Source organism: Hylobates moloch, unplaced genomic scaffold (assembly GCF_009828535.3).
Source record: "Hylobates moloch isolate HMO894 unplaced genomic scaffold, HMol_V3 SCAFFOLD_14, whole genome shotgun sequence".
Classification (NCBI taxonomy): domain Eukaryota; kingdom Metazoa; phylum Chordata; class Mammalia; order Primates; family Hylobatidae; genus Hylobates; species Hylobates moloch.
This window is the reverse complement of record NW_026652289.1, coordinates 40,187,911-40,214,458: the sequence shown is the minus strand read 5'-3', so window position 1 is coordinate 40,214,458 and position 26,548 is coordinate 40,187,911. Positions and strand designations below refer to the sequence as shown.

The 26,548-nt window shown below is 52.3% G+C and overlaps 1 protein-coding gene and 2 long non-coding RNA genes across 3 annotated transcripts in view; 2 read left to right on the top strand and 1 right to left on the bottom strand.

Annotated features, from left to right (window-relative positions):
* The window catches only part of LOC116482028 (uncharacterized), a 100,063-nt gene that overhangs the window by 69,857 nt on the left and 3,658 nt on the right, over positions 1-26,548 (top strand). Inside the window, exon 3 of the long non-coding RNA XR_009209785.1 lies at positions 26,433-26,530. This is a non-coding gene — a long non-coding RNA (uncharacterized LOC116482028). The remainder of the gene's footprint in view (positions 1-26,432; positions 26,531-26,548) is intronic.
* Positions 1,863-26,548, bottom strand: RHCG (Rh family C glycoprotein). The gene is made up of 11 exons (XM_032175159.2): positions 26,365-26,548; positions 16,808-16,994; positions 13,080-13,230; positions 10,330-10,477; positions 9,333-9,499; positions 7,870-8,007; positions 7,532-7,668; positions 7,097-7,221; positions 6,770-6,843; positions 3,173-3,325; positions 1,863-2,312 (listed from the first exon to the last, which is right to left on the bottom strand). The coding sequence occupies exons 1-10, from the start codon at positions 26,546-26,548 to the stop codon at positions 3,197-3,199; spliced, it is 1,440 nt and encodes a 479-aa protein (XP_032031050.1). The 3' UTR covers positions 1,863-2,312; positions 3,173-3,196.
* Positions 6,538-9,333, top strand: LOC131381211 (uncharacterized). The gene is made up of 3 exons (XR_009209787.1): positions 6,538-6,644; positions 7,547-7,681; positions 9,219-9,333. It is a non-coding gene; the product is annotated as an uncharacterized LOC131381211 (long non-coding RNA).

Genomic DNA, 26,548 nt, shown 5'->3' with positions numbered 1-26,548 from the left:
GTTGGTTCCCTCACGCAACCAATCAGACTGGTCGTGGGCCACTACTTTATGTGCATAGAGTGAACAGATGGGAAACCCCTGGAGGGTATTTAAACCCCAGAAAATCCTGTAGCCCAGGCTCTTGAGCCTCTTGCTCGAGCCCGCTCCCACCCTGTGGAGTGTACTTTCATTTAAAATAAATCTCTGCTTTTGCTGCCTTGCTTTATGCATTTTGTCTAATTCTTTGTTCAAAATGCCAAGAACTTGGACGACTATCCTCAACTGGTAACAGACACGCTGGGCATAGGCTTTTAGTGCAGCCTGCACATTGCCCAGGAGGGAGTTGAAAGCCAGCGCTGGCCCCCTCCCCTCCCTGTGCAGCCCCCAGGACCCAGGTCATGTGATCAGGAGGAGGGGTGAGCCCCAGAGCCCTGAAAGCCTGGCTCTGGGTTGGGCCCAATACTGTTGGCCTGGCGGTGCCTGGGATTGGGGTGGGAGGGGTGGGAGGTGGGCTTCAGGAACACCCCCAGCAACCCTTCGCACTCTGCCTCCCACACCACCCTGCACCCTCTCACGCTGCGGGCCCCTCCCAGGCCCTTCATAGGCCTATGGGGCTGGGCCAGGCAGCTCTGCTGGGGGAGGGAGGCTGGGGCTCAGATCAGCTGAAATCAAAGCCACAGCTCCCTCCCCGCCACGCCGCACCCCTGCCGAGCGCCGCGCACCTCCTCCTTTGTCACAATGTTTTTCAATCCGGTGAAGCAAACTGTCCAATTAGAGCCAGGGCCTCCGGCTTCCATCTTTGCCGACGTTTAATTAACATGCTCCTCTTGGCAGCTGCTGACAAGTTCCAGAAACAGGTTGTAAAGGGTTTTTGTCTTTACCCAGCATGGAAAATGAGGGGTGTTACATCGCGGGAACATGAATAGGTTGCATTTCAGATCCCTCCTTCCCCTCCCCACTGCACTGGTAACAGGCATGCAGCCGTGTGTGTGTGTGTGTGTGTGTGTGTGTGTGTGTGTGTGTGTGTGTGAATTGCAAGGGGGCGCGGAGGGTGGAGTTGGAGGCTGAGAGACCTCCTCCCTCTTCCCTCACCCCTTCTTCCCAGGAGCCTTTGCTCCACAAAAGATCCGGATTCCAACTCTTTTTCTCCAACTGGCACACTTTCGCCTCACCTCTCTTCTAGCCAGTAGCAGACTTCACCGTGTTAATTCCTACCCATGGGTCTGTGCCCATGCTGTTTCTTTGCCATCCTTCTGGTAAACTCCTATTCAGCCTCCAAAACCCTACTCAGGTGGCCCTGCTTTGAGAAGCCAACTGGGCACAGACTTCTTGTCCAGCCACACCTGTCAGAGTTCAGCATGGATTCTGAGGGTCAGGTCTGTCCCCCAGCCAGACTGTGAGCCCCTGAGGGCAGGAAGGTGTATTACTCTGCCCAGGGTGGTGGTGAGCCTGGGAGATCTACCCTCCTGAAACCCTCCCCCACTGTCCAGGGAGAAGGCTGGCTTGGCAGAGAGAAAGAAGGGAAGGGATGGGGAGGAGGAGATGGGCCCAAAGGAGCCCTCCCTCCCTTCTCCCAGCCCTGCTGGAGTGCCCAGAGCAGGACCACATGGAAGGCACAACAGAGATGCCAGCTTTCTCAAGGGCTGAGTTTCTGGAGTAGCCGATGGAGGGGCCTTGAAGCAAGACCCCAGCCCAGAGCTGAGCCCTGCTGGGTGCCCCAGGCTGAAGGCAGGCTCCAGCACCCAAGTTCTGCCTCTTCAGCCTGGGATGGCTTTCCTTGCAGTGTGGGTGGTACCCTTGGATGAAGGTAAGGGCTGGGGCAGAAGCAGGTCTCTTGGGTCCTTTTCTCTCTCAAACTGGCCCCATTGGAGCATTCACACCCATTTTACAAAGGACAACAAGAATGTTTATTCCTGGAGGCTGCCACCTACACAACACAGAGAGGTCTAGGGGACCCAGGGAGCATAGGAGATGCTGGCCGAGGTGCAGGCACGGGGTAGAAGAGCCTCATAGGTGGTGACTGGAAGCTAAGTTGTCTCCTGGGAGAGCTCAGGTTCACCCACCAGGCCCCAGCCCCAATTTGCGCCTGTTTTTCTCCAATGTGGCCAAGACCCCAAGCAGAGGCAGAACTTCTGCAGCCAGAACCTGGCTTGGATGCCCACTTTGTAGCTTCTCCTTCTCCATTCTCAGGCAGACCCCCTGGGATGAAGGGGAGGGCAGGGGTGGAGGCACCCTGAGGCCAAGCCAGCAGGTGGGGGTGCTGCTTGCTCGCTTTTGTGTCCCTAGCTAGGTCAGCACCAGCTCCTCTGGAGCCCCAGGACAGTCTGCGGAGCCTGCAGGGAGACAGCCAAGAGCAGCGGGTCACTGCCAGGTCCTGCCGTAGCCTCTCAGGCACCATTTTCTTTTCTGGATGGGGTGGACATTAAAGGCAATTGGGCATAGCCTCACCTTTCTCTTTCCTGGCACCCTAACATCCTCTTTCGCCACATCCCTCAGGCCCCAGACCCAGCTATTGCCAAGCTCCGGCCTCCAAGGAATTTAAATAACAATAAGAACAGTAACAATGACCAGCAAGGACCCCAGTTTCTCCACTTGCTAGTTGTGTGATCTTGAAGAACCTGAACTTCTCTGAGCCTTAGTTTGCTCATCTATTAAAATGTGGGCAGTAATTCTGCTTGCCTTATAGAGATCTTAGGAAGGTTAGATGTGAAAGCCATGAGCAAGGGCTTGGTGCATTCCACAGAGGAGGCAAAGTGTTAGTTGACAGAAAGAAAGAGGGGAGGGTGGGTCTCATCTGAGCTGAGCAACTGAATACAGCCAGACCTGTCGGCTTCACTTTTATAGGTGAGGAAATCGAGGCCCAGTCTCTGGGGTGAAGAGATTCTCAAAGTCACACACCAGCAGGCACAGTCACAAAGCCAAGTGTGCCCCCAGGTCTCCTTCCATATTCTTTCCAGGCCCTTGTGCCTTCACATGTTCCTGTGTCTGTCCTGGATGCACGTTGTCAGACTCTAAGAAGCTCCCCTGCCAACCCCGTGTGCCCGCTGCACCTCAGGCAGGGGGAGGTGGAAGCCCTCATTTCTTGACGTTTGCTTTTTGCCTCTTTGCTGGTAGCATCTGATTCTGAGAGCTGGGCCCCCACTGAAATTTACCTCCCTGTCATCCCCACAAACCAAGCCAAGCCCATGCTCACCTGCTCCTCACCTGCCCTGGGAGCCTAGGGTACCAAGGGTACCGAGGAAGCCATGGGTAGTGGGGACACCATGGGTACTGAGGGTACTGAGGCTCCTGAGGACTTGAAGTTGGGGTCCTCAGGGATGTAGACAGTGCTGTTCCCTTCAGGCATCTGCAGAGAGAGGATGCAACTCCGAGGGCCCTGTCCCAGGCCAGGCAAGGGTGTCCCTGGTGACTAGAACCTCCTGGAGCTGCAAATGGTGTGTGGCGAGCGCCACCTTGTGATCGCCGTGCGGATCACATGCCACGGAGAGCAGGGTGGTCCTTCAACACAGGTGTCCTGCCCCTACCCTGTATTAGGCACTGTCCTGGGTGCTGGGGCATGGCAAGGATGAGACAGTGTCCTTGCCCCATGAGAGCGATGGTGAGGCATTCCAGTGAAATGCCCAGTGACAGTAAGAGTTGTAAATGCACATGAGAGGCTTATAACCCAGCCTGGGGGATGCTGAGAAGTTGTGCTGAACCCACTTTTAAAAGATGAGTAAGAGTAAGGGGCAGAGGCGGTAAAAGGCAGTATGGCAAGCTCTGCAAACTGCAGACAGGTCCAAAAGTGGGGTGGGGAAGGTGCAGGGAAGGCCAGAAGTGGGTAAAGAGGTGGAGGGCAGGGAGGGCAGGTCAGCCCTGCCCTTGCCCCATCTGTGGTCCTGGGGAACACTGGTCCAATCCCCATCCTCTGAGAAGCCACCTCACTCCCAAGGTAAACTACTCAGGGCCTCAGGGGCTGCCTGATAGTGTTCCTTCCAATGGCACAGAATTTCATTATTCCCAACCAGGTACAGCCAGCCCTCCATACCCATGGGTTTTGTATCAGCAGGTTACACCTATCACAGGTTAAAAATATTCAGAAAAAGCAACAACAAAAAATGACAATACAACAACAAAAATAATACAAATAAAGAAATACAGCATTTACATTGTGTTAGGTATTATAAGTAATCTAGAGATTACTTAAAATATATGGGAGGATACATGTAGGCTTATATGCAAATACTATGCCATTTTATTTCAGGGACTTGAGCATCCCAGCAAGGGATCCTGTAACCAATTCCCTGAGGTTACTTGGGGACGTCTGTACTGCTCAAGGTATATAGAGCTGAGAGGTGTGAACTTGGAATAAATTATAAAGATCAAAACAGAACCAAGAGGGAACTTCTACATGGGGGAACTGATAACATTTCTGATTTATTTCATTAGCATAAAATCTGTTGGTTTCTAATTGTGGTGTCTAAAATAGTTTAAGTTCTGACTTTATTAAATATAGACTAGAAATAATTATCCTGTGAGAAAAGAAAGTTTATTAGGAATGTAATAACACAGAACAATTCTTATGATAGAGTGGTAAGGAGAAAGAGACGGATACTAAATTGGGTGAATAATACACTTTCAACCGTGTAAGAAAAATCTATGCAGAGAAAAAAAGATAGAGAGGAAATATACTAGAAAATATTAATATTGCTTGACATAGGGTGATGGGATTTCTATTTTTCTCTATTTCCAGATTTTCTTTAATGAGCACCTAATCATTTTTAATTAAAAACATTTTTAAAGAGTTAATTTAAGAGACATTCGTTATGTGCATGAAGTTACCTTATAGTAGATATTAGTTAAAATTACCCTTAAAACTTCTGGTATGGTTTTAAAAATACAGAGCTAAGCGAAAGGCATTATGGGTAGCCCCTTGTCCCAGGAGCCACAGACACAGGCCAGTCTTCACCCTTGTCATGAGGGGACAGTGCAGGAGGCATGAGGGGAGTCCTGCCATCCTGCATCATCCAATGGCAGGTGGACACCTCCAATCATGATTCATGGCGAGAGGCCTTCCTGAAGTCACAGAAAGCCCAGATTGTGGCATGTTTTTAAGAAAACTGAGTTCTGTGACATTCCACCACTTTCATATCTAGAACAATGTTCCTCAAGCTGCTGAAAGTGGTGGGATGCTGCAGAACTCAGTTGCCTGCATGCCTGCCTGCCTGCCTGCCTTCCTTCCTTCTTTCCCTCCTTTTTTCCTTCCTTTCTTTCCTTCCTTTTTTCCTTCCTTTCTTTCCTTCCTTTTTTCCTTCCTTTTTTGTCTCGCTGTGTCATCCAGGCTGGAGGGCAGTGGCGCAATCACAGCTCACTGCAACCTCTGCGCCCCGGGGTTCAAGTGATTCTCCTGCCTCAGCCTCCTGAGTAGCTGAGATTATAGGCACGAGACACTGAGCCCGGCTAATTTTTTGTATTTTTAGTAGAGACAGGGTTTTGCCATGTTGGCCAGGCTGGTCTCGAACTCCTGACCTCAGGTGATCTGCCCGCCTTGGCCTCCCAAAGTGCTGGGATTATAGGCATGAACCACTGCGCCCAGTCCAGAACTCAGTTTCTGTATCGGAATCACCTGGGAGCTTGTCAGTTGCAGAGTCCCGGTCCCTACTGAATCAGAATCTCCGGGGTGGTGCCTGGGAAGGTCTCCAGGTGGTTCTTACAGAGACTGAAGCTGAGCACTGCACTGTGATTCCTAACCCAGGCTGGGTGTTAGAATCCCCGAGGAAGCTTTAAAAAAAATTCTAACGTCTAGACCCTACCCCAGAGCAGATAAATCCAAGTCTCTGTGGGCTGGGGCCTGGGCTTTGGAATGCTGTCAAAGCTCCCTAGGTGATTCCAGTGTGCATCTTAGTGCTGAAAACCACTGCTCAAATACAGTGGTGCTTAGACTTGTTTGTCATCAGAATCACCTGGGGGCTTGTTAAACCAGAGTGCTGGGCCTGCCCCCTTGTTTTGGAATCAGGATATCTGAGGAACTTAAGACTTTGCATTTCTCTCTCTCTCTTTCTCTCTCTCTCTCTCGTTCTCGTTCTCTTCTCCCTTCCCTCCCCTTCCCTCCATTTCTCTCTCTCTCTCTCTCTCTGTCTCTCTCGGGATCTTGCTCAATTGCCCAGGCTGGAGTGCAGTGGTGCTATCATGGCTCACTTTAGCCTCCACCTCCTGGGCTCAAGCGATCCTCCTGCCTCAGCCTCCAGAGTAGCTGGGACTACAGACACATTCCACCATGTCTGACTAAGTTTTCTATTATTTTTTGTAGAGACGGAGTCTCCCTATGTTGCCCAGGTTAGTCTCAAAACCCCAGGCTCAAGCTGTCCTCCTGCATCAGCCTTCCAGTGTGGGAATTACAGTTGTGAGCTACTGCACCCATGAGAATTTGCATTTCTAACCAGTCTGTAGGTGATGCTGATGGTGCTGGGCACTGTACCATGGGGACCACTGCTCTAGAATAAAGCTGACTGAGTCTTTAGGGACAACAGTAAACTCCAGCTGCAGCCCTGACTATAGGTTGCTTCTGTCACCCCCCCTAGGATGTGCAGAAAGAGAGGTACACATCACCCACTCCAAGCCCTGGGGTCTAGAGGGAAGAGTCTTCAACCTTCATGAGACACAGCCTCCCCCGATGAAGAAGTAGGGTAATGTAGGCTCTGACCCCCACCCCCGGCATCTGGGTCCCCAGGCCCCAGCCCAGCTGATGCAGGTGGAGGCGGGGAGGGAACGCAGCTGCCCTCCTTCAGGGGACCAAGTCCCTAGAACTCACCTCCCAGTAGACTGCATCCTCAAAACAGTTCTCATCTGAAGGTTGTCCCCAGAATGGTAATCTCAAAATGAGCCCTACAGAAAGTTGGAGATTACAGGATGTCAGGAAGTGCCTTCTCTCTGCTCACCCCAGCCGTTTCCCTCAGCTGGGAAAATCCTCCTGGGGCCCTTGGGCTGAGGTCCAAATTGTCCCAGTCCTGTAGCCAGAAGTGCAGAGATCAGGGATTCCTGGGGGGTCCAGGCTGACCTGTGCTGCACGCCCTTTGCTTCCCCACCCAGGGAGTCCCACAGCAGCCCCCCGTTTTCTGGCTCAGCCATTCCTGCTCACCCACAATGATGCCACCCATCAGGGCCATGGCCAGGGTCACCAAGAGACCATAAATCTGGAACTTTCCCTGTGTTCTTGCAGTCCAGTCCCCCTTGGAACCTTGAAAGTCAAAGGAATGGACAAGCCTGGGGTGGAGACAGGGGGCAGGTCAGGGCCCCATGGAAAGGCAAGTAACTGCTTGCTGCCACCCCAAAAATGTGACCGGGTACCATGGGCCTCAGCCTTCCCACCCACAACATGGGGACACTGGACATATCAGTTGGCCTCTAAAACTCTAAGGAACAGAGTTTGGGGAGAGAGACCCATGAAACAATTGGTCCAGAGTGGGGAAGGAAAGGGAGAAAGATGCAGTCGGGTCCCAGAGGGAATAGCAGGAAGAAGGGATGGGAGAAGGAAGGGGGAAGCTCCATCCCACTGCACCTCCTCTACATTTACCCTTCTTTTCCATAGACTTCAAGGCTGGCGGAGGCTGCTGTCACAGCACCCACGATGCCGCCTATGATGCCAGGAATGCCATGCAGATTGTTAATGCCACATGTGTCCTGGATGTGCAGCCGGGACTCCAGGAATGGCTGGAGAGGGGAGGTGGGTGCTGCTCAGGCCGGGGGCTGCATCAAGGGTGTGGGGAGGCTGGGATTCCAGAGGCCCTCAAATACACAGAGACCCAGGATTCTCTAGCCCTCAGCCCCCTCCCTAGGAACCCTCAGCTCACTGTCAGGAACACAAAGACCTCAGCATTCTCCAGCCCCCAGCCCCTTGCCTGGAGCACTTACGGTCAGGTATACAAAACCCAGGGTGGAGATGATGCCGCAGATGAAGCCGACGATGAGGGCACCGTAAGGCATGAGCATCATCTCAGCAGCGGTACCCACGGCCACCCCTCCTGCGAGCGTAGCATTCTGGATGTGCACCTGGGCAGGGCAGGCAGAGCAGGCAGGAACTCAGTCCTCTCCCTGGAGCACCAGGCCTGGAGGAGCTCACTCGCTGGCTGTGCAAGGGTGCAGCCTGGGTCCTGGGAGCCAGGGATGGCTGGGAGTTCCCCTCAGCAAGCCAGGAGGGTGCAGAGGACTTCAGCCCTACCCAGGATTGCTACAGCCTGGGTCTCTCTGCACATGCCACCCATCCCACCTAGCAGGTCTGGGCATTTTCCACATGCTGGTGCACCTGCCGGTGAGCCCTGACAACAAGCACACAGTTGTTTTATGTGCATCATGTATACCTGTGTGCCCAGACTAGCATGTCTGAATGTTTTTGCCATGGATGCAAGTCCGCTTTAAGTGCCTATGGGGTCTAGACATACACACGCACCAGCTGCTGCTGTCTGAATGCTAACCTGTACTGGGTACCATGCTGCTGGCTGTAGGGGTTAGTGCTTTCCATCTCTACAACAAGTCTGCAAGGTGAGGACAGTTATCTTGCAACATTTGCAGATGAGGAAACTGAGGTGAGGGGGGTTAAATGACTTGTCCAAGACCACAGAGCTAGCAAGAGGCAGAAAGGTGTCTTGATCCAGGTTGTGTGGCCCCAGAGTCCCTGTCTTTGACCCTATTCCATGTCCCTCCCTGCAGGTGGGTGTAGATACACACAGGTGTGCCAGTCTGTTTGTCTGATTCTCTTCCCCAGGTGCCTGAATCCCCACCTCTCTGCGTGGTGATAGTGTCCCCAAATAATGGATACTCCAGACAGTGTCTCAGCACACATATGCCCATGTCAAGATGCTTGTGTCAGATTATAAGATAGCCTGGGCGCAGTGACTTACACCTGTAATCCCAGCACTTTGGGAGGCTGAGGTGGGTGGAGCACCTGAGGTCAGGAATTTGAGACCAGCCTGACAAATATGGTGAAACCCCATCTCTACTAAAAATACAAAAATTAGCTAACTTAGCTGGGCGTGGTGGCCTGCACTTGTAGTCCCAGCTAGTCGGGAAGCTAAGACAAGAGAATTGCTTAAACCTGGGAGGCAGAGGTTGCAGTGAGCCGAGATAGCGCCACTGTACTGCAGCCTGGGTGACAGAGTGAGACTCCATCTCAAAAAAAAAACAACAACAAGATAAAGAATATCCTTGCTCTGGGTGCTGCTGAAGACTGGCCATGTGCTCAAAACAAATCATTTCTCCCCCAGCCTCATCTGCAAGATGGGTGTGGTGATCCCCTTAGAGCTGTTGGCAGGGCATGGTGATCAGCGCCCTCCAGGCCCAGGCAGTCAGAGCCACACCCCCAATGCCCTCATGCTCACCATGTCCAGCTTGCCCTTCTTGTGCAGGGCACTGGATATTGCCACCGAGGTAAGCACGCAGGCTGCCAAGGAGCAGTAGGTGTTGATGGCGGCTCGGTGCTGGCTGTCCCCGTGGTAGGATATGGCTGAATTGAAGCTGGGCCAGTACATCCACAGGAAGAGGGTGCCTGGTCAGACCAGACAGGCCCAATGGGCCCGGGAGGAGAGGCATTAGATACAGCCCCACAGCTCAGGCAGGCATCCTGTCCTTTAGCTCTAGAGATGACCCCACAGCCAGCTGTTTCCACCTCTGCAGCTTTAGTCATGCAGGGGCTCTTCCTGGAGGGCCCTCCCTGCCTTCCTTACCCCCCACTTAGCCTTCCACACCACTCCAGGAAGTCTACCCTGACCCCCATTTCTGGGCTAAATGCCCCCACCCTGTTCCCACAGCGCCAGGAGGGAGAATCTTTTCCCTACTGTAGGGAGATCCTCCAGGTGGCACTGTTCTCTCTTCCACTACACTGTGAGGAGCTTCTGGAGGGCAGGGCTGGGTTTTGAGAGACCAGAATGGGTGTGGTCAGTGCCTTCTCTGGAATGAATGGACACAGGAAGTGGAAATGCACATCTTGCCCTAGCCCAGGGGATGGAGTGAGCAGCTCCTGGTTACCACTGTGTCTGCCTTGGGGCATTCTAGGGGAAATACAGGATGAGTGACCAACTTCTTTCAGCTTCATGGGGAAGAGAGACAGACATATGGGATTCTAGAAGTATCTACAGGCAAACTCTGTCTGCCCTTCCCCCAAAGAGAACTGGCAGCCACCCACCATACCACGTGGGGATCAGGTCTGATCTTGGTGGCCTTCACCCATCAATGGCCACCTTCACCCATCATGGCCGCCTTTGCCCATCATGGCCGCATTCACCCATCATGGCTGCCTTCACCCATCATGGCCGCCTTCACCCATCATGGCCACATTCACCCATCATGGTGGCCCTCGGTCATCATGGCAGTTCTCACCAATCATGGCAAAGAGGTCTGACTGGTACACAGAACTCTGTCTCTCCTTGCTCTGCTCTAGGTTGCGTCGGTAGAGGATCCGGGTCACTGTGAGCCCAAAGTAGGCGCCAAATGTGTGGATGGTCATGGAGCCCCCTGCATCCTTCACCTGGGGTGCAAGGGGCCTGTCAGACTCTGGCACCTTCTCTCCCTCCCTCCTCATAGCCATCCCTGTCTTGCCACACACACACATGCCCAGAGCTCCAGCCTTCTCGGATTCTTCAGGGTGCAGGATGGAGCCCGGGGCCTTCACAGACCAATCAACTGGTAATGGGGAGAAGGTAGGGATTCCCATCAGCAAAATGCCAGGGTGTCCTCACCCAGCAGATTTGGTTGTTCCCAGATGGGGAAACCCAGGCCTGGCGAGGGACTTGCTCATACCGTAGGAGGAGGTAAGGCAGAGGCAGAATTGAGGCAAACGACCTACCTGCTTTGTCACCCACTGGTTTCCACCTCTGTGCCTCTCATTTGACAAGCTCTGCATTTACACCACCTGCTAGTGCTGTAGCAGGGCTGTTGTCAGGATTCAGGCAGGCGACTTGCCCCTGGCGAGGGCCTGGCACTTAACAGGTGCCTGATTGATGTTGGTCCCCCTCACACTCACCTCCCCTTCTCTTTAACCTCCTCCTTCCTCCCCACCCAGAACCAATCTCAGATGAATAGAATCACAGACTCACTCCTTCACTTTAGATGGGGGAAACCCAGCCAGAGAGGTAAGTGTGTCATCCAAGGTCATAGAGCTGGTTGTTAACAGGGCTGGGATTCTCGACTCCCAGCCTAGTGGATGCCTCTACTAGTTGTGTGACCTTAGGTGAGCCCCTTAATCTCTCTGAGCCTCAGCTTTCTCATCTATAAAATAGGGGTAAGCCAGACGCAGTGGTGGCTCATGCCTGTAATACCAGCACTTGGGAGGCCAAGGCAGGCGGATCACCTGAGGTCAGGAGTTCAAGACCAGCCTGGCCAACATGGCGAAACCCCGTCTCTATTTAAAATACAAAAATTAGCTGAGCATGGTGGTGTGCACCTGTAATTCCAGGTACTCGGGAGGCCGAGGCATGAGAATCGGTTGAACCTGGGAGGCAGAGGTTGCAGTGAGCTGAGATCATGCTACTGCACTCCAGCCTGGGCAACAGAGTGAGACTCCATCTCAGGAAAAAAAAAAAAAGAGAGGATATGCATACTGAGATTCAGTAATGCAAAGGACTGAGAGATGACCCTTGGAGGCAAAGGGAACAGCAATTGCAAAGGCCTTGAGGTGGGACCAAGCTTTGTGCCTGAAAAGCAGACAGCACACTATGACAAAGCACAGGAAGATGGGGAGAGAGTAGACAATACGTGGAGAGAAAAGTTGGCGCCAGAACAGGAAAGGCCTTATGACAAGTTTGGATTGTCTCCTGAATGAAGTGTTAAAACTGCTGATAGATTTTCAGTGGGTGAATGGTCTTCTATGCATTATTTATTTGTTTGTTTATTTTTTTTGAGACGGAGTTTTGCTCTTGTTGCCAGGCTGGAGCGCAATGGCATGATCTAGGCTCACCACAACCTCTGCCTCCGGGGTTCAAGCGATTCTCCTGCCTCAGCCTCCCGAATAGCTGAGAGTACAGGCACGCGCCACCATGGCCGTCTAATTTTTGTATTTTAAGTAGAGACAGGGTTTCGCCATGTTGGCCAGGCTGGTCTCGAACTCCTGACCTCAGGCGATCTGCCCGCCTCAGCCTCCCAAAGTGCTGGGATTACAGGCGTGAGCCACCACGCTTGGCCTAATTTTGTATTTTTAGTAGAGATGGGGTTTCTCCATGTTGGTCAGGCTGGTCTTGAACCCCTGACCTCAGGTGATCCGCCTGTCTCGGCCTCTCAAAGTGCTGGGATTACAGGCATGGGCCACAGTGCCTGGCCTCTTCTCTATGTATTATTTATAGGCCACTCTGGCTGCTGGAGATGACTTTCCTTAGGGGTAAGGAAGGCAAGAATGCAGCCAGGGAGATGAGTCAGGAGGAAGAGATATGGTAGCTTGGACTAATCTGGTAGCTGAAAAAAGTTACAAAATGAATGACTGAATTTAGGGTGACCTAAATCACTCCCTGCCAAGGAGGGGGAGTTCCAGACAGAGTCCAAATGTAGAAGAGGAGGGTGCTAAGAAAGGGGTGCAGTTTCTACGTGAGATCCCCTACTGTCCAAAGGCACCAAGGAGGCTCCTGAGATACAGTCAAAGGTCTAAGGGGCCTCTTATCTGAGCCACTGAATTGACCTCCCCCAGGGAGCAGCACTCCTGTCATGGCCCACAGAATGGTGCTGTGTCGTACACACCATGGCCACCTTGGCCATTCACCTGGGATCCTGCCCTATAGATTTGCCCCCTCAATACACTGGATTTCTTTTCTTGGCAGAGCAATCTGGAAATGTGGTATGTGTGCAAGAGTGTGTGCAGGGATCTCCTATTCATTCCATCTGATGTGTGGGAAAGAAAGGAGGGGGAAGAACAACATTGAAGGAAGCCCTGCTCTGCCCGGGTGCTGGACTGATCTGCTGGGTGGACTATGGTACCTGCCTGGTGGATATTATTACTCCCACTTTAGAGATGAGAAAACTGAGTGACGTTCAGGAGGTTGAGTGACTCGCCAGGCTGGCATGTCTCCCCACCTCTCTATTTCTCCATACCCTGCTGTCCCCCAAAGCATCCCCACCACCTCATCCTTCTGAGCCCTGCTCACCTTTAGCAGGTTAAGGAGAATGAACTCGTTCACAGCGAAGAGGGTCACTTGGAAGAAAGTCATGATGAGCAGCTGAATGGGGCTGACTTTACCCAGAACTGCCCCAAAGGCCACGCAGACAGAGGCCACGCAGAAGTCAGCGTTGATGAGGCTGTGGGGAGACAAGCCAGTGGTGAAGCTGGGGCAACAGCAAAAAGTGGCACTGGAAGCCCTGGACTTTGGTCATATGTGGATTTGGGCTTGTGGCTTAACCTTTCTGAGACTCAGTTTCATCATCTACACTAATGGGCACCTAACATTTAGAGCTATTCCAGGAATGCAAAGAAACCACACATGAGCGAGGATCAGTACAGCAGCACACACTAGATGCCCGCCTCCCATGCAGCCCATCTCAGGCCCCCACTGCTTGCAGACAGCTTGGGCTCAGGGTACCATGTGGTCTGGTTGCTATTGTTGAACATGCCCCATATTTGGGGTCCTGCCCTGCCCTGTAGCTTCTACCTGCTTTTCCAGAACCTCCTTTTACTGCCTCCTCTTTCAGGAAGTTTTCCTGTTTCCTCCAACCAGATGCAGTTTTTGCCTCCAGATCCTTATCTCTCACTCTGCACACACCTCTTCTGCTGGTGACCAGGGCCTTGCTATTGGGATCTTTCCTTTACCTTACCCATGAGAGAGGATCTATGTCCAGGGAAGAGACAGGGGGGCCTTCCTGCAGGAAGGAGGGAGCTGGGGTGGTACTGGATGGAAGGAGGGAGCAGGAAGGCCAGCAGGGAGGATGGAGGCAAAGGGGCAGGTACATAGGTCCTGCTCAAGCCTGGACCCTGAACACCCTGCCAGCCCAGCAGAGGGCTGATGAAGAGGCAGACAGCTGGGTGAACATTGTGTAGACCCTGGTTCCATCCATGTGCCCACTTTGCCCAAGCCTGGCCTCCTTGTACCCTGCCAGCAGCAAAGCTGTCCTCTGGATTCCAAGGCAAGACCCTCAGTGTGGCTCTTAGGCTGGGAGCGTTGTTGATGGGGTGTGTAGGGATAAAAGGGGCTACTTCCTCAAGGCTGTCACATCTAGAGGGGACTCCCTTCCCCTTCCATGTGCAGGGCTGTGTGTGTGAGAGAGAGAATGGGGTGAGGAGTGAGAATGAACTAATTGTAGGGCCAGTTCACTGGACTGTCCACTCCACTATTGCCTCATTCACTGCTGTGTCCCCAGGGCCTAGTGCAGGGCCTGGCTAAATGAGCAATGGCAGTTCCTAAGTGCTAGGCTCTGGGGTACCTAAGTACTGTATATGCCCTCCTGTGCCATCCCTGAGCCATACAAGACAGGCACTGTCATTAGCCACATCATTTAGATGAGACATGGAGAATTAGAGAGGCTAAGTTATTTGCCCAAGATCCCATAACTGCAGCTGGAAGATTCATCTTGATAGAAGTGACCATTAGAAAGGAGAGAGAGAGAGGCTGGCCATGATGGCTCACGCCTGTAATCCCAGCACTTTGGGAGGCCAAGGCAGGTGGATCACGGGGTCAGGAGTTCAAGACCATCCTGGCCAACATGGTGAAACCCCATCTCTACTAAAAATACAAAAATTAGCTGGGCTTGGTGGCGGGTGCCTGTAATCCTAGCTACTCAGGAGGCTGAGGCATGAGAATTGCTTGAACTCGGGAAGTGGAGGTTGCAGTGAGCCAAGATCGCACCACTGCATTCCAGCCTGGGTGATAGAGCAAAACTCAGTCTCAAAAAAAAAAAAAAAAAAAAAAAAAGGGAGAGAGAGAACAGGAGAACAGAAAGGCCCATCCCTTGGGCTATGAGCATTTGGAAGATGGAGATCCAGATGCCACATCTCAGGAGGGCCGAGGAGGCTTGGGCAGGGCCTGAAGAGGGGCACTTTCTACAGTGACAGGTGGGACTTGGAGGACTCTTCATCAGAGACAGGCCAGAAGCCAGGGGGAGGGTCCACATCTCTAGATCCACAAGGTCAGGTCTGGGGACAACATGCTCATCCCAGCCCTGGGCACCAGAAATCAGCTCCAAGTCAGGTGCTGAAAAGTCAATCTCCTGGGAGCCAGTTTGTCCAAACTCAGTTTTTCAAGTGACCAACTTGCTGAACAACTGCTTCACCAAAAACCTGTTAACTCACGGTTTGTAATAATTCCCTTTGAATTTTTTTTGAGATTAAAAAAATTCATTTAGCCATAGCTATTTTGCTGTGGTGGCCAATGATATATATTACAGGTGTTTTTATACTTTGGATCTATGGCTTTGGGAATGATCATTTCTTGTGCATTTTGAACTTCAGGGTGATATGCGTGTCAAGGGTCTTATACACAAAAAGACTCATTTATTGGTTCCAACACATATCCAGTCAACTATCTTTCCTGTTTCTCTTAATTCATGGATTAATTATCTGGCTTGGATGAAGTAATTTTTTGCAAATGTTTGACACGTGTCCTAGATTTCAGACACCTGGCTATCATACCTGGTTGGTATCCTAAAAGTAACAGCAGGGATTTGCCCTTTAAAGGTGGTTTATACCAGTTTGCCTCTAAGCCCTTTCTGTGGACAGTTTATGAGTGAGCTAATGAATGTTCATTTTCACACACCAGTGATTACTTTTCTCAAATTAATCTTTTTTTTCTTGAAGGATGGGAGAATGGAGGAAAACATTTTTTTTCTTTAGCCAACTTTGTCATATGTCTACAGAAATAAAAGTCTGTCTAAACTGGACTTAAAGAAGAACCTCCAATAAACTAAAACTTGGCTAAAGCGGGAAAAATCTCCCAAAGGCTCTTGATTAGGACCTGAGCAACACAAATTGCTATAGGTTTCATAAGTTGCCATGGGATAGAGAGTTTGATAAATGAGTCATTCAGTGAGCTGACCACTTTGTCCATTTATTTTTTTTGGCAAGTTGGCTTTGGGTGAATTTATTTTATAACTTGGTGGTGTTGTGGGTTGGGGAGGTGTGTTGAGGCTTGAAGGAGGTCACCGCAGAACAGAGGGAGGGGCTGAGTCACCTGACAAGATGGGGTGGTGCTCATCAGGTCAAGTCATCATAGAGAAGTCACGAGAAGGACGGAGCTGAGAAGTGACAGTAGGGTGCTCCACCCTTGGAGGCTGAGGCAAGGGGAGGGGGGGGCTTCAGCCTTAATACTCCACACCCACACCTGCCTCACAGCTGTTTCTGGCACCTGTTCCCTGGGGTGGGTGGGGGCGGTGAGGCAAGGCCGGGAGAGAGGTACCTCCATTTGGCTGGACTCCCCATTTGGTGTTTCCTTCACAAGGAGCCTCTGAGGCTGGCGCAGACATCCCAGCTTTCCCACCAGAGTCCCGTGGGCTGCGGTCTCTCAGGACACAGGGCTGGGCGATTTTGATGTGCCCGGCCCAGCCAGACCCTGCCCCCAGAGGAAAGTCTAGCCTCAAGTCCCTGCAGCGTTTGTCGTAGGGGAAGGGAGACTCTCCTATGTATGACCCCTGGACGACTCCCACCCTGGAGAATCGCTGATCAGGAAGCCAAGTGTGTGTGTGGTGTGTGTGTGTGTGTGTGTGTGTGTGTGTGTGTGTGTGTGTGTGTGTGTGTGTGTCTCGCAAGCCCAGTGTGGCTCGAAGGAGGAGTTACCCTCCAGCCCCAAGCCCCGGCCCCGCCAATGGGCACGCCCTCCTCCCGCAGGTTCACCTGCCCAGCCCCACCCCGCCCAGTCCGTCCCGCCCCCGGGGCCCGCCCCGCGCTCACTTCTCCACGCCCACGACGATGTAGCGGTCTTCTAAGAAGTGGAACCAGCCCTGCATGAGCAGCGCCCACTGGATGCCGAAGGCCGCCAACAGGAAGTTGAAGCCGACGGCGCTGAAGCCGTAGCGCTGCAGGAAAGTCATGAGGAAGCCGAAGCCCACGAAGAGCATCACGTGCACGTCCTGGAAGCCTGCGGGGACAGTGCAGCCCGGGACTCGGTGGTCTAGCAAAGGTTCATCCCAGCTCTGGGTCTGAGCCAGGAAGGCCGGGGCAGCGCCTCAGTCTTCACCGCCACTGGCCCGTCTCCCTGCTCCACCATCCCAACCCGGTTCCCCCACCCCCACGTCTGAACCCTGGGGCTGGGCGCGATAACGCTGCGGGCAGAGCCTCCAGTCCCTTCTTAAGGGCCTCTCTAGAAACGGAGGCGCTGGGGGAGGGACCCGAGGTGAGCCCCCACCTTAGCCTATTTAAACCACTGGGCAGTAATGCCAAGAGATTCCCAAGCACCCTCCTTGAGAGATGGCAGCTCCTTGGTTCTACCCTCCTCCCTGAGTGGCTCTGCTGGCCCAGGCTGGAGGTGGCAGCTGGGCATCGGAATTTGGGGCCAGGTGTGGGTTACATGCAGGATCTAAGGTCTATAGCCCAGACCATCTGAGGCTATGATGCCCTGCCCTCTCCACCACAATCCTGTTCCTTTGCTATGGAGAATCAATGCTCATCTGGCCAAGGAGTAGCCTGGACAGGCCAAGCACATCAGTCATAGCTGATCACATCCCCATATCCCACCAGTGACTCCAGCAGATACACATCCCCCCATCACTGAGACTTGAATATGGACCCCGGTTACTCCATCTCCTGGGTGGATGACTCTGGGAAAGTTAAGTATTTTAACTCAGGGCTTGGCACCTGCTTCTGCAATGCTTACATCACAGATGTTGTCGGGATTAAACACAGATGTGTATGTAAAGAAGCATCTAGCACAGTGTCTACCCCGCAGTAGGTGATCTAAATGGGCAGATGTCATCGTTTATTTTCACTCAGGCATGGCCTAATTCTGAGTTCTGACCCAAGTCTTCTCCAACTCACAGTGTGGCCTTGGCAAGCCACTTCCCTTCTCAGAGCCTCAGTCTTCTCAACGAACAAACTAAAGGGATGTCTTAGGACGATCTTAACTGCCCTCTCAGCGCTTATGTTGCATGGTTCTCAACTCCAAGAAAATAACAGAAGACAAAGAGCTTTGAGAGGCAAAGAGAACTGCAGAAGCATAACACACTAATAGGAACCGCAGATGTCACAGGACACAGGGGCCAGATGGAAGGGCTCCCACTGGCCAAATCTGGGACAATTTGAGCACCAAAGTAATTATGTGTTATAATGAATTAACACCATTAAAAAAGGAACTCATGAGATCATACTGATAATAAGTTGGTAAACAAATAAATGAGGTAGCAGACAGGGCTCTTGCCTACAGTAGAATGCTGAGGCTACACTGTTAAATATGGAAAAAGTGCTAAAGTTGGAAAATCATCATTTTCATGGTAAAGATTCAATCAGTGGATGCTAAATGCAGGGGGAAATTTTGAGTATGCACAGGACATTTGCATTGTCTTAAAGGGTTTCCTTATAGACTGCTTATTAGTTGCAGGGGAAGAAAATAACAGAAATTATACTGGGCAACATATTGACTGGGTGATCAAAATTAATATCACTCATGCCTCCACATGTGATACCCTGAAAAGGACCTATCCCCTAGGTGGGATTCTAGCTGAGACTGCAGAACCCAATCTAATCATTAGAAAACATCAGACAAACACAGAATGAGGCACGCGCTATTAAAAAGGGGAAAGGCTGTATTCTTGAAAAGTATCAGTCATGAAAGACCTTTGAAATGTTCCAGATTAAAAGACATGACAAAAGATATTAAAGTCAATACCTTACTCTAGACTGGATTCTGTATTTGGTGGGGCTGGGAGAATGGGGGGGAGTGCTATAAAGGTCATTATTGGGTCCATTGAGAAAATCAGATATAAACAGATTAAGATATTATATTAATAAGATACAAACAGGTGAAGATAATGGAAATTTATGAAGCTGATTACTATGGTTATGGAAGAGAATATCCCTATTCTTAGGAAATATACTGGAATAGTTAAGGGTAGAGGGCCATGACGTATGTGACTGACTCTCAAATGGTTCAGAAAAACAAAGCACACATGTGTATGTGTGCATGTGTGTATGTGCATGTGCATCTGTGTAGAGAAAGAGTGAGCATATAGCTGAGTCTGAGTTAGAGTATACGGTGTTCTTTTATTGTTGTTGTTGTTGAGACATAGTCTCACTTAGTCGCCCTGGCTGGAGTGCAGTGGCGCAATCTCAGCTCACCGAAACCTCTGCCTCCTGGGTTTCGAGCGATCCTCTCACCTCAGCCTCTGCAGCAGCTGGGATTACAGGCATGTGCCACCACACCCAGCCAATTTTTTTTTTTTTTTAATTTTTAGTAGAGACAGGGTTTTGCTATGTGGGCCAGGCTGGTCTCAAACTCCAGGCCTCAAATGATCTGCCCATCTTGGGCTCCCAGAGTGCTGGGATTACAGATGTGAACCACTGCACCCGGCCAGAGTGTAGCACTCTTTGTGCTATTTCTGTTTGAGCAAATTTTTGTAAATTTGGAATTATTTCCAAGTAAAAGGTCAAAAGGAAAAGAGACTTCAGGGCCCTGACAGGCCTGTCCCAGCCCCGCCCACCTGTCTCCTGGGGGATTCCTACTCCCTCACCCACCTGCCTCCCAAGGGATCTCTGTCTCCCCACATCTCCACCTCCCCCGGTGCTGCAGCTGCTCTGGCCTCCCTTCTGCTTCTCAGTCCCACACTCTAGGGTCTTTGCCTATGGTGTTCCCGCCACTTGGGATGCTGTTCCTGCAGAATGGCCAGCAGATCTCAGCAAATTGTCACCTCATTAAAGAGGCCTTCCTGACCACCCATTTAAGATAGGTTCTCTCCCTATGGCACCCTGTTTTCTTTCCTAGGTTCTCTCCCTTATGGCATCCTTTTTTCTTTCACGATTCTTGTTATAATTTGAAGTTACACATTTGTTTGTCTATCCCACTCCGCTATAAAACTCCAAGAAGGCAGAGCCATGCCTGTTTTCTTCGCCGTGGTATTCCCAGCACCTAGGAGAGTGCCAAGGTCGACTCTCAGTTAATAGCTGTGGATGAATGAATGATTGTTATTGTCTCAGAAGCACCCAGGTATGCCAGCTGAGCAGTGGTCCAGGAGCTCAGGTGGGATTTCACAGGAAGGGCTGCAGCCCCCCTCCAGTCCAACACCTCCCATCAGGAGGGCTGACAGGTTCTGGTGCCCGCTGCAGCCTGGCCAAGGTTGTAGGAGCAATGCTTACGGCACAGCTGCCTGGACCTTGCCTGCCCTCATCTGTTTCCCCTCCAGGCTTCCCTGACGCCCAGGCCAAGGCCACAGACCCCTCAGCTAGCAGCTACCTGGAGGAGGCTTAGGGGGCTTGGGACGCTGAAGGGCAGGGGTACAAGCCAGTGTGAGAGAGCTGTGGGTCCTGCCCCAGGGTGGTGTTCTGAACTTCCCTCTGAATTTAGCGTTGGTGCTGAATTTACATGAACAAACACACCTCGGCTTAGGTTTCTCAATGTGTACAGCTGATTTCATGTATGATCGTGTTGCAGGGTTTATCACATTTCTAACTGTTGTGGAAGAAATTGAGCTGATGTATGTGAAGCACCACAAATGGTATTATGGTTATTCTGGGAAGAACTGATGGGTGACAGACTGGAAGAGAGGTGTGAAAGAGAGGGAGGTGACAAATTCAGATGACAATTCCAGAAGCGGGGAGGGGAGTTGGCAGGATGACAGGATGGCAGTGCTGTTGACAAACACAAGGCAGTGGGAAGAGGTTGCTGCGTGGGAGGGAGGTGCTGGGTCTGGCCTGGCCGTGGTGAATTTCAGATGACCAGGGGGTTGAGGGTTGGGCTGGTGGGCGGGGGGTAGGGAGAGAAATGGAGCCTGGCTGTGGGGGCTTGGAGCTGAGGTCTGAGATTGGGCAGGCCTGCAAATAGAGCTGTGAGTTGCAATGTGGGAATGAAGGGAGAGAGAGACACAAGCTGAGAACTGGCTGTGCCTTGAAGCTAGCAGAGAAGACGAAGGACGAGCTGGCAGGGAGGTGGGAGGAGCCCCTGGGGAAAGACAGCATCACCACAAGTGGGGTCGTTTCAATGAGAAGGGTGTTACTTGCTTGGTGGTATAGAGGGGCCATGCTGGCAGGGGCGAAGCTGAAGAGGACCAAGGGAGCGGCTGCTGCAGGAGAAGGTGTGTGTGGTTTCAGGGCTGCCTTGGCCTCTGTGTGGCCTGAGGGCAGGAGCAGGGAGCCCTCACTTTCCTGGTCCATCCTCCCTGCCTGTCCCCTCTCACCCTGCTCTTCTCCCTGCTCTGGTGGGTACCCTGTCTCTCCTTTTCACCCTGTCTGAGGGTGTCTCTTTTTTTCTCTTCCCTCAGTCAGGAACACAGACACCCACTTCCTTCTCCTTGGGCACCTCCCCGATTTGTCCTCTTGCTTCCCATCTTTTATCTGTCAAACTGGTCAGATATCAAATTCAGCATCAAAATATATCCATTTATTAATTTCTGTTTCATAAAGTTTGATGCTACCTAAAATTATTTTTAGGCTGGGCACGGTGGCTCATGACTGTAATCCCAGCACTTTGGGAGGCCGAGGTGGGTGGATCACTTGAGGTCAGGAGTTCAAGACCAGCCTGGCCAACATGGGGAAACCCCATCTCTGCTAAAAATACAAAAATTAGCTGGGCATGGTAGTGCACGCCTGTAATCCCAGCTACTCGAGAGGCAGAAGCAAGAGAATCACTTGAACCCGGGAGGCAGAGGTTACAGTGAGCTGAGATTGCGCCATTGCACTCAGCCTGGGCAACAGAGTGAGACTTCGTCTCAAAAAAATAAAAATAAAGATTTTTAATAGTGACTATTTGAGGGTCCAAACTGTATGGACCCTCAGCAAAGGACAGAACCTCTCAGATCTATCTACAGGTTCTTTGTCAGTCAAATGAGAGATAGTAACAGCCCCTGGACAGTGCTCACTGCAGAGCTTTGTAGCACACATGTAATGGGATAAAACAATCAAAGCCCTGTGCGAAGGCAGCTGGCTCTTTAGCAATTGCCCCATCATATAAGTTATTATTTCTCTTTTTCTCTTTCAAGACTGACAAGGTTGAATTGGGTTGGCAACTTGCTGAGGGTCAAGAGAAGCTGACCCTCAGTCTCCCTCCCCAGCTTTGGTGACTCCAGCTGTCCTGCCCAGAACTGGCTTCCTCAACCTGGAGGTCCCTGATGGGGCGGGGCTGGCACTCTGGCCTCCAGGGGGCACCAGTACCCAGCTGTTCTCCCTCTCCCCTTACTCCCAGCCCCCAGCCCCATTCTAGCTCCTGCTGCTTCCCTCTGTAGATGAGTCCCCCACCAAGCTGGCTGAGTCTAGGGGAACAAAGTGTCCCACACTAATGGGCCTCTGCAGCCCTCCCCTCTGCTGCATCAGCACAGGAAGGATGGTGCCCTCCAGGGGCTGGGTGCCGCCCCCCTCCCCCTCCCATTTGCAGCCCAGCCTGTTTTCTTTGAGACCTACTGTCCAGTTCCCCAATTCCCCAAAGACTCCATGCCCACCTCTTCCACATCAACACTGCAAAATCTCCTGGGGAGATGGTGAGGGGCAGCAATGCCACAGAAGACCCTGGAAAGCAGGTAGGCCTTGGGGCAGAGGGGCTTGGCTCTGACCCTGCCTGTGCCACTGGCTGGCTGAGAGTGTCCAGCTCCTCTCGAACCTCCATTACCTCCATCATAAAATGGAAATTATAAATGCCCCACCTGACAGGGCAGGCATAAAGCATTTTGTGATTGGGAAGTGCACAAAAGAATTTAAATGCTGTAATAGTTCCAACTAATATTCAGGGAGACGTGTCTCCACCATGTTTCTAACCAGGTGCTGATACTTACACACCTTCATGGAAGGAGCACTTACACACCTTCATGGAAGGAGCACTTACTCCCCTCTGGGGAAGCCCAGTGGCAGCATTTACTGTCCTCTCCCTTTACGCCAGGAGATGAGTGCCCTACCAGTCACCTGTCATCTTGAATCTTCTTAGAGATCCTGTACTTTATAACATTTCTACCTTAAGATGGGCTCGCTGAGGCTCACTGTGGCGAGGTGGTTGGCTCCTCCATGCAGTGATGCACCCAAATGGGATCTGTTTAATTCTAAAGTTCCACTGCCTTCTGCCTGTGGGTAGGCTCGTCCTTTATCAAATGGAGCCCGCTTTGGCCTCATGACACAGTCCTTGCGGTGTTTGAAACCAGAGCTTCCTCTGCCCTGGGTCATCTCCCAAAATGTGTCCCACTCCTCCCTCGGTCTTCCAGGGAGCTTCTGGAGTCCAGGCCCTGGTGGCTCCTCCTTGGGCCAGCCTCCCGGAAGCCACTGCCCTCAGTGGTTCACCCAGACCCTGGAGCACCAGCCCATAGGGAAGCTGCGTGTTCAGCAGCCACAGCCACTGCCTGCATCACGGGCCTCCGAGGGCACTGCCAGGTGAGTCCCCAGCTGGCTCCATGCCTGCTGCCTGCTGCAGGGCCCATGCCTGGGGAGCCATCCCCAGGCCAAACCAACTGGAGCTGGACTCCTCTGGAAACTGGAGATGCCCAGCAGGCTTCACTAATCCCCAGTAGAAACGAGGCTAGCACAGCTGCTGATGGCCTGGATCCAGGAACAGGGAAGGCACCTAAGGGCCTGCCCTCACCCCAATCCCCTAGGAATCACCTCGCTGCCCAGGAACCCAGGCTTGGGGACTCACATGGGCCAGGAAGCCTTGTGCCCTCTAACTCCTAACCACAGCCACCGTGAGTGGAGCGGGGGAAAGGAGGAAGGTTGAGACTAGGGAGGAGAGTGGGCCAGGAATATGGGCTCAGACCCCAGGGCTGCTCCTCTCGCTCCCTGGTTTCTCAGCTGAGTGACCTTTGCAAGACACTTCTCTCTGGCCTTAGTTTCCTCATCTGTAGAATGGGGGTCGTCACAGCGCCTCCCTCACAGGTGGTGGTGATGATTAAAGGAGAGAATGCATGCGCGGTTGGAGGGATGGCCACTACTTCTTGCCAAGATTCTTTCCCTATACCCCTCTCCTCTGTTGCTTCCTGCTCCAGTGGCCAAGAGCTCCCCAGGAGAACTAGCAGGGGAAACTCAAGGCCCTCCTTGATGCTGGGGCTCTCCCCCTGTTAGCATCCTTACCCCATCCCTTTCACAAACCCTACTCTCGGGCCACACAGAACCACTCCCCCTCCTTGCAACACTACCCCCTTTTAGTGGCCCCCTTGGCTGCTCGGCTTCTCCCCTCCTCACCATCCACCATTTGCCAGGAAGCCATCACTGATCCCTTCTGCTCAGAGCACTTGGTCCCACTGAGGCTCTGGGTGCCACGGTGCCCCTCTCCGCTTCCAAAAAGTCTGGGGACAGAGACCCAGGATATTCAACTTATTTATCCAGAGTGACCATAGCCCTGGTTTGCCGGGACAGTCATGGCTTATCCCTGGGTCCCAGCAAATTACTACCAGCACCACCTTCACTCTCAGAGACGTCCTCTGATGATGATAAATTATATGATCACACTACAGATAAGCGCTTGTTGCATGAACACATGAATGGTGGGGTGTGAAAGGTGGGTGGGTGAGTGTGGTGGGAGGAGGATAAGAGCTGGGGAGATGTAAGGACTGTACCTCCCCACTGGTGAGGTTCTGCAGCTCCTATTACAGGGTCTCTCTCTCTCTCTCTCTTTTGTTTTGAAAGGGAGAGAGATAGAGATTCACTCTGTCACCTAGGCTGGAGTGCAGTGGTGCTGTCATAGCTCACTGTAGCTTCAAACTCCCAAGCTCAAACGATCCTCCCACCTCGGCCTCCCAAAGTGTGCTGGGATTACAGGTGTGAGCCATCGCACCCAGCCTATTTAAGGTCTTGAGGTCCTCCACTCCCCAGACACACTGAGGACCTGTGAATGCCGGTGGGAGGCTTTGCCCCTTACACTCTGGGGTCAAGTGGGAAGCAAGAGCGGGAGGGAGAAGAACAGGCAAAGGAGGGTCTCAAGCTTGCCTGCCTCACTGTTTGCTGGAAAGTCCCCCCTCTGAGGGGAGGAAAGGTGGACAATGTGAACAGTGGATTTGGAGCCTGAATCCCAAGGCTGCATGCAACTGTCTAAGATATCTTTTAAAAAACAGCCCTAAATGGAGCCCAGGTGAAACTGTGGTCTCCCCAGCAGGGGGCGCACCCCTTGTCTGTTACTTCCCTTCTAGGCACCATATAACTATTAATGCAGCCCATGATAGCCCTAACTTTTTGGCAGCCACTTAATATGGCTGGCTCCCACCAAGCCTGCAGCCCCCCAAACTCAGTCTTTTTTCATGCAGGCTGCCATTCTGAAAGTGTGCAGTTGTTTTCTTGGAGATAGGGAATCCCCTGTTGCCGAGAATGTCTAAGGTGTGGAGGGAACACCAGCTGATACAGGCGGCTGCTAGAGAGGGGCTTTAGGGTCCCTTTCGAAGCTAACAGTCAATGACTACATGAACACCACCGGCTAGAATAATTGTCATTGGCTGATGGCAGATGGAGTGGGAAATCAGAAAGAACAAGGGCATTCTGATTTTGGGAAGAGCCCCGGGCTGGGAGTCCAGAGGTCGGTCAGCTCAGAGTGACCTTGGGTTAGCTCTCCCTGCCCCTGAGTCCTAGGGCACCTGTGTTTGGTGCTCTTGTAGCAATTGCTCCATTATAAAGAGAGGATCCCACCCCAACTCTGTGGCAGAACTTTACATGCACCGCCTCGCCACAGCCTCACCCCAACCCCTGTGAGGGAGGTCCTACCATTATCTTCATTCTGTAGATAAGGAAATTGAGGTTTAGGAAGGTTGGCATTTGCCTGAGGCCACCCACCTGGTTTATGGCAAGAGCCACGAGAGCACGAGAGAAAGGGAGGTATGTGATTGTAGGGTCCTGCTCTTAACCACAGCACCGCTGACATCAGAAAATTCAGGGGCGCTTGTTTTCCCTCTCCAAGCTAAAAGGGGGTGGGTGTCCTGGCCTCCTGGCCCACCAGTGGTCCCACAACACCTCTGCCCGCAGCAGGGCTGGCGCTTATTTGGAGTAAGCGCTCCTCTGGACAAGGGAGCCAGGTCATCCACTGGTTGGTAATGGAGAGAGAGGACTCGGGTCTTTTTAGGATACCAAGCAGGGCTCTCTGACAGGGATGTTGGGGGCCTCTGACGGCTGGGAGGGCGGTCAAATAAAAACCTCATCCCGGTGTTTTCCCTACTAGTTTGTCACGGGGAAAAGGAATTTGTGCACATCTGACAATTTCCCACGCATGCCCTGCAGAGGCCGGCGAGATGGGGAGTCCGCGGCTGCAGGGCAGATCCCCTCCTCTGCCCCGCTCTGGGCCGAGCCCTTGGCCAGGTGGGGACCGGCGCGGATATGCCTCCGCAGGGCCTGCAGGCGGCGGGACTTACTTGGGTAGCGATAGTAGAATTCGTTCTCCACGTCGCTCAAGTTCTTGTGCTTCCTGTCTGTCCACCAGTGGGCGTCGGCGTCGAAGTCGTAGCGCACGAACACCCCGAAGAGAATCACCATAGCCACCTGCAGGAGCAGGCAAGTGAGCGGCAGCCGCCAGCGGAGGTTGGTGTTCCAGGCCAT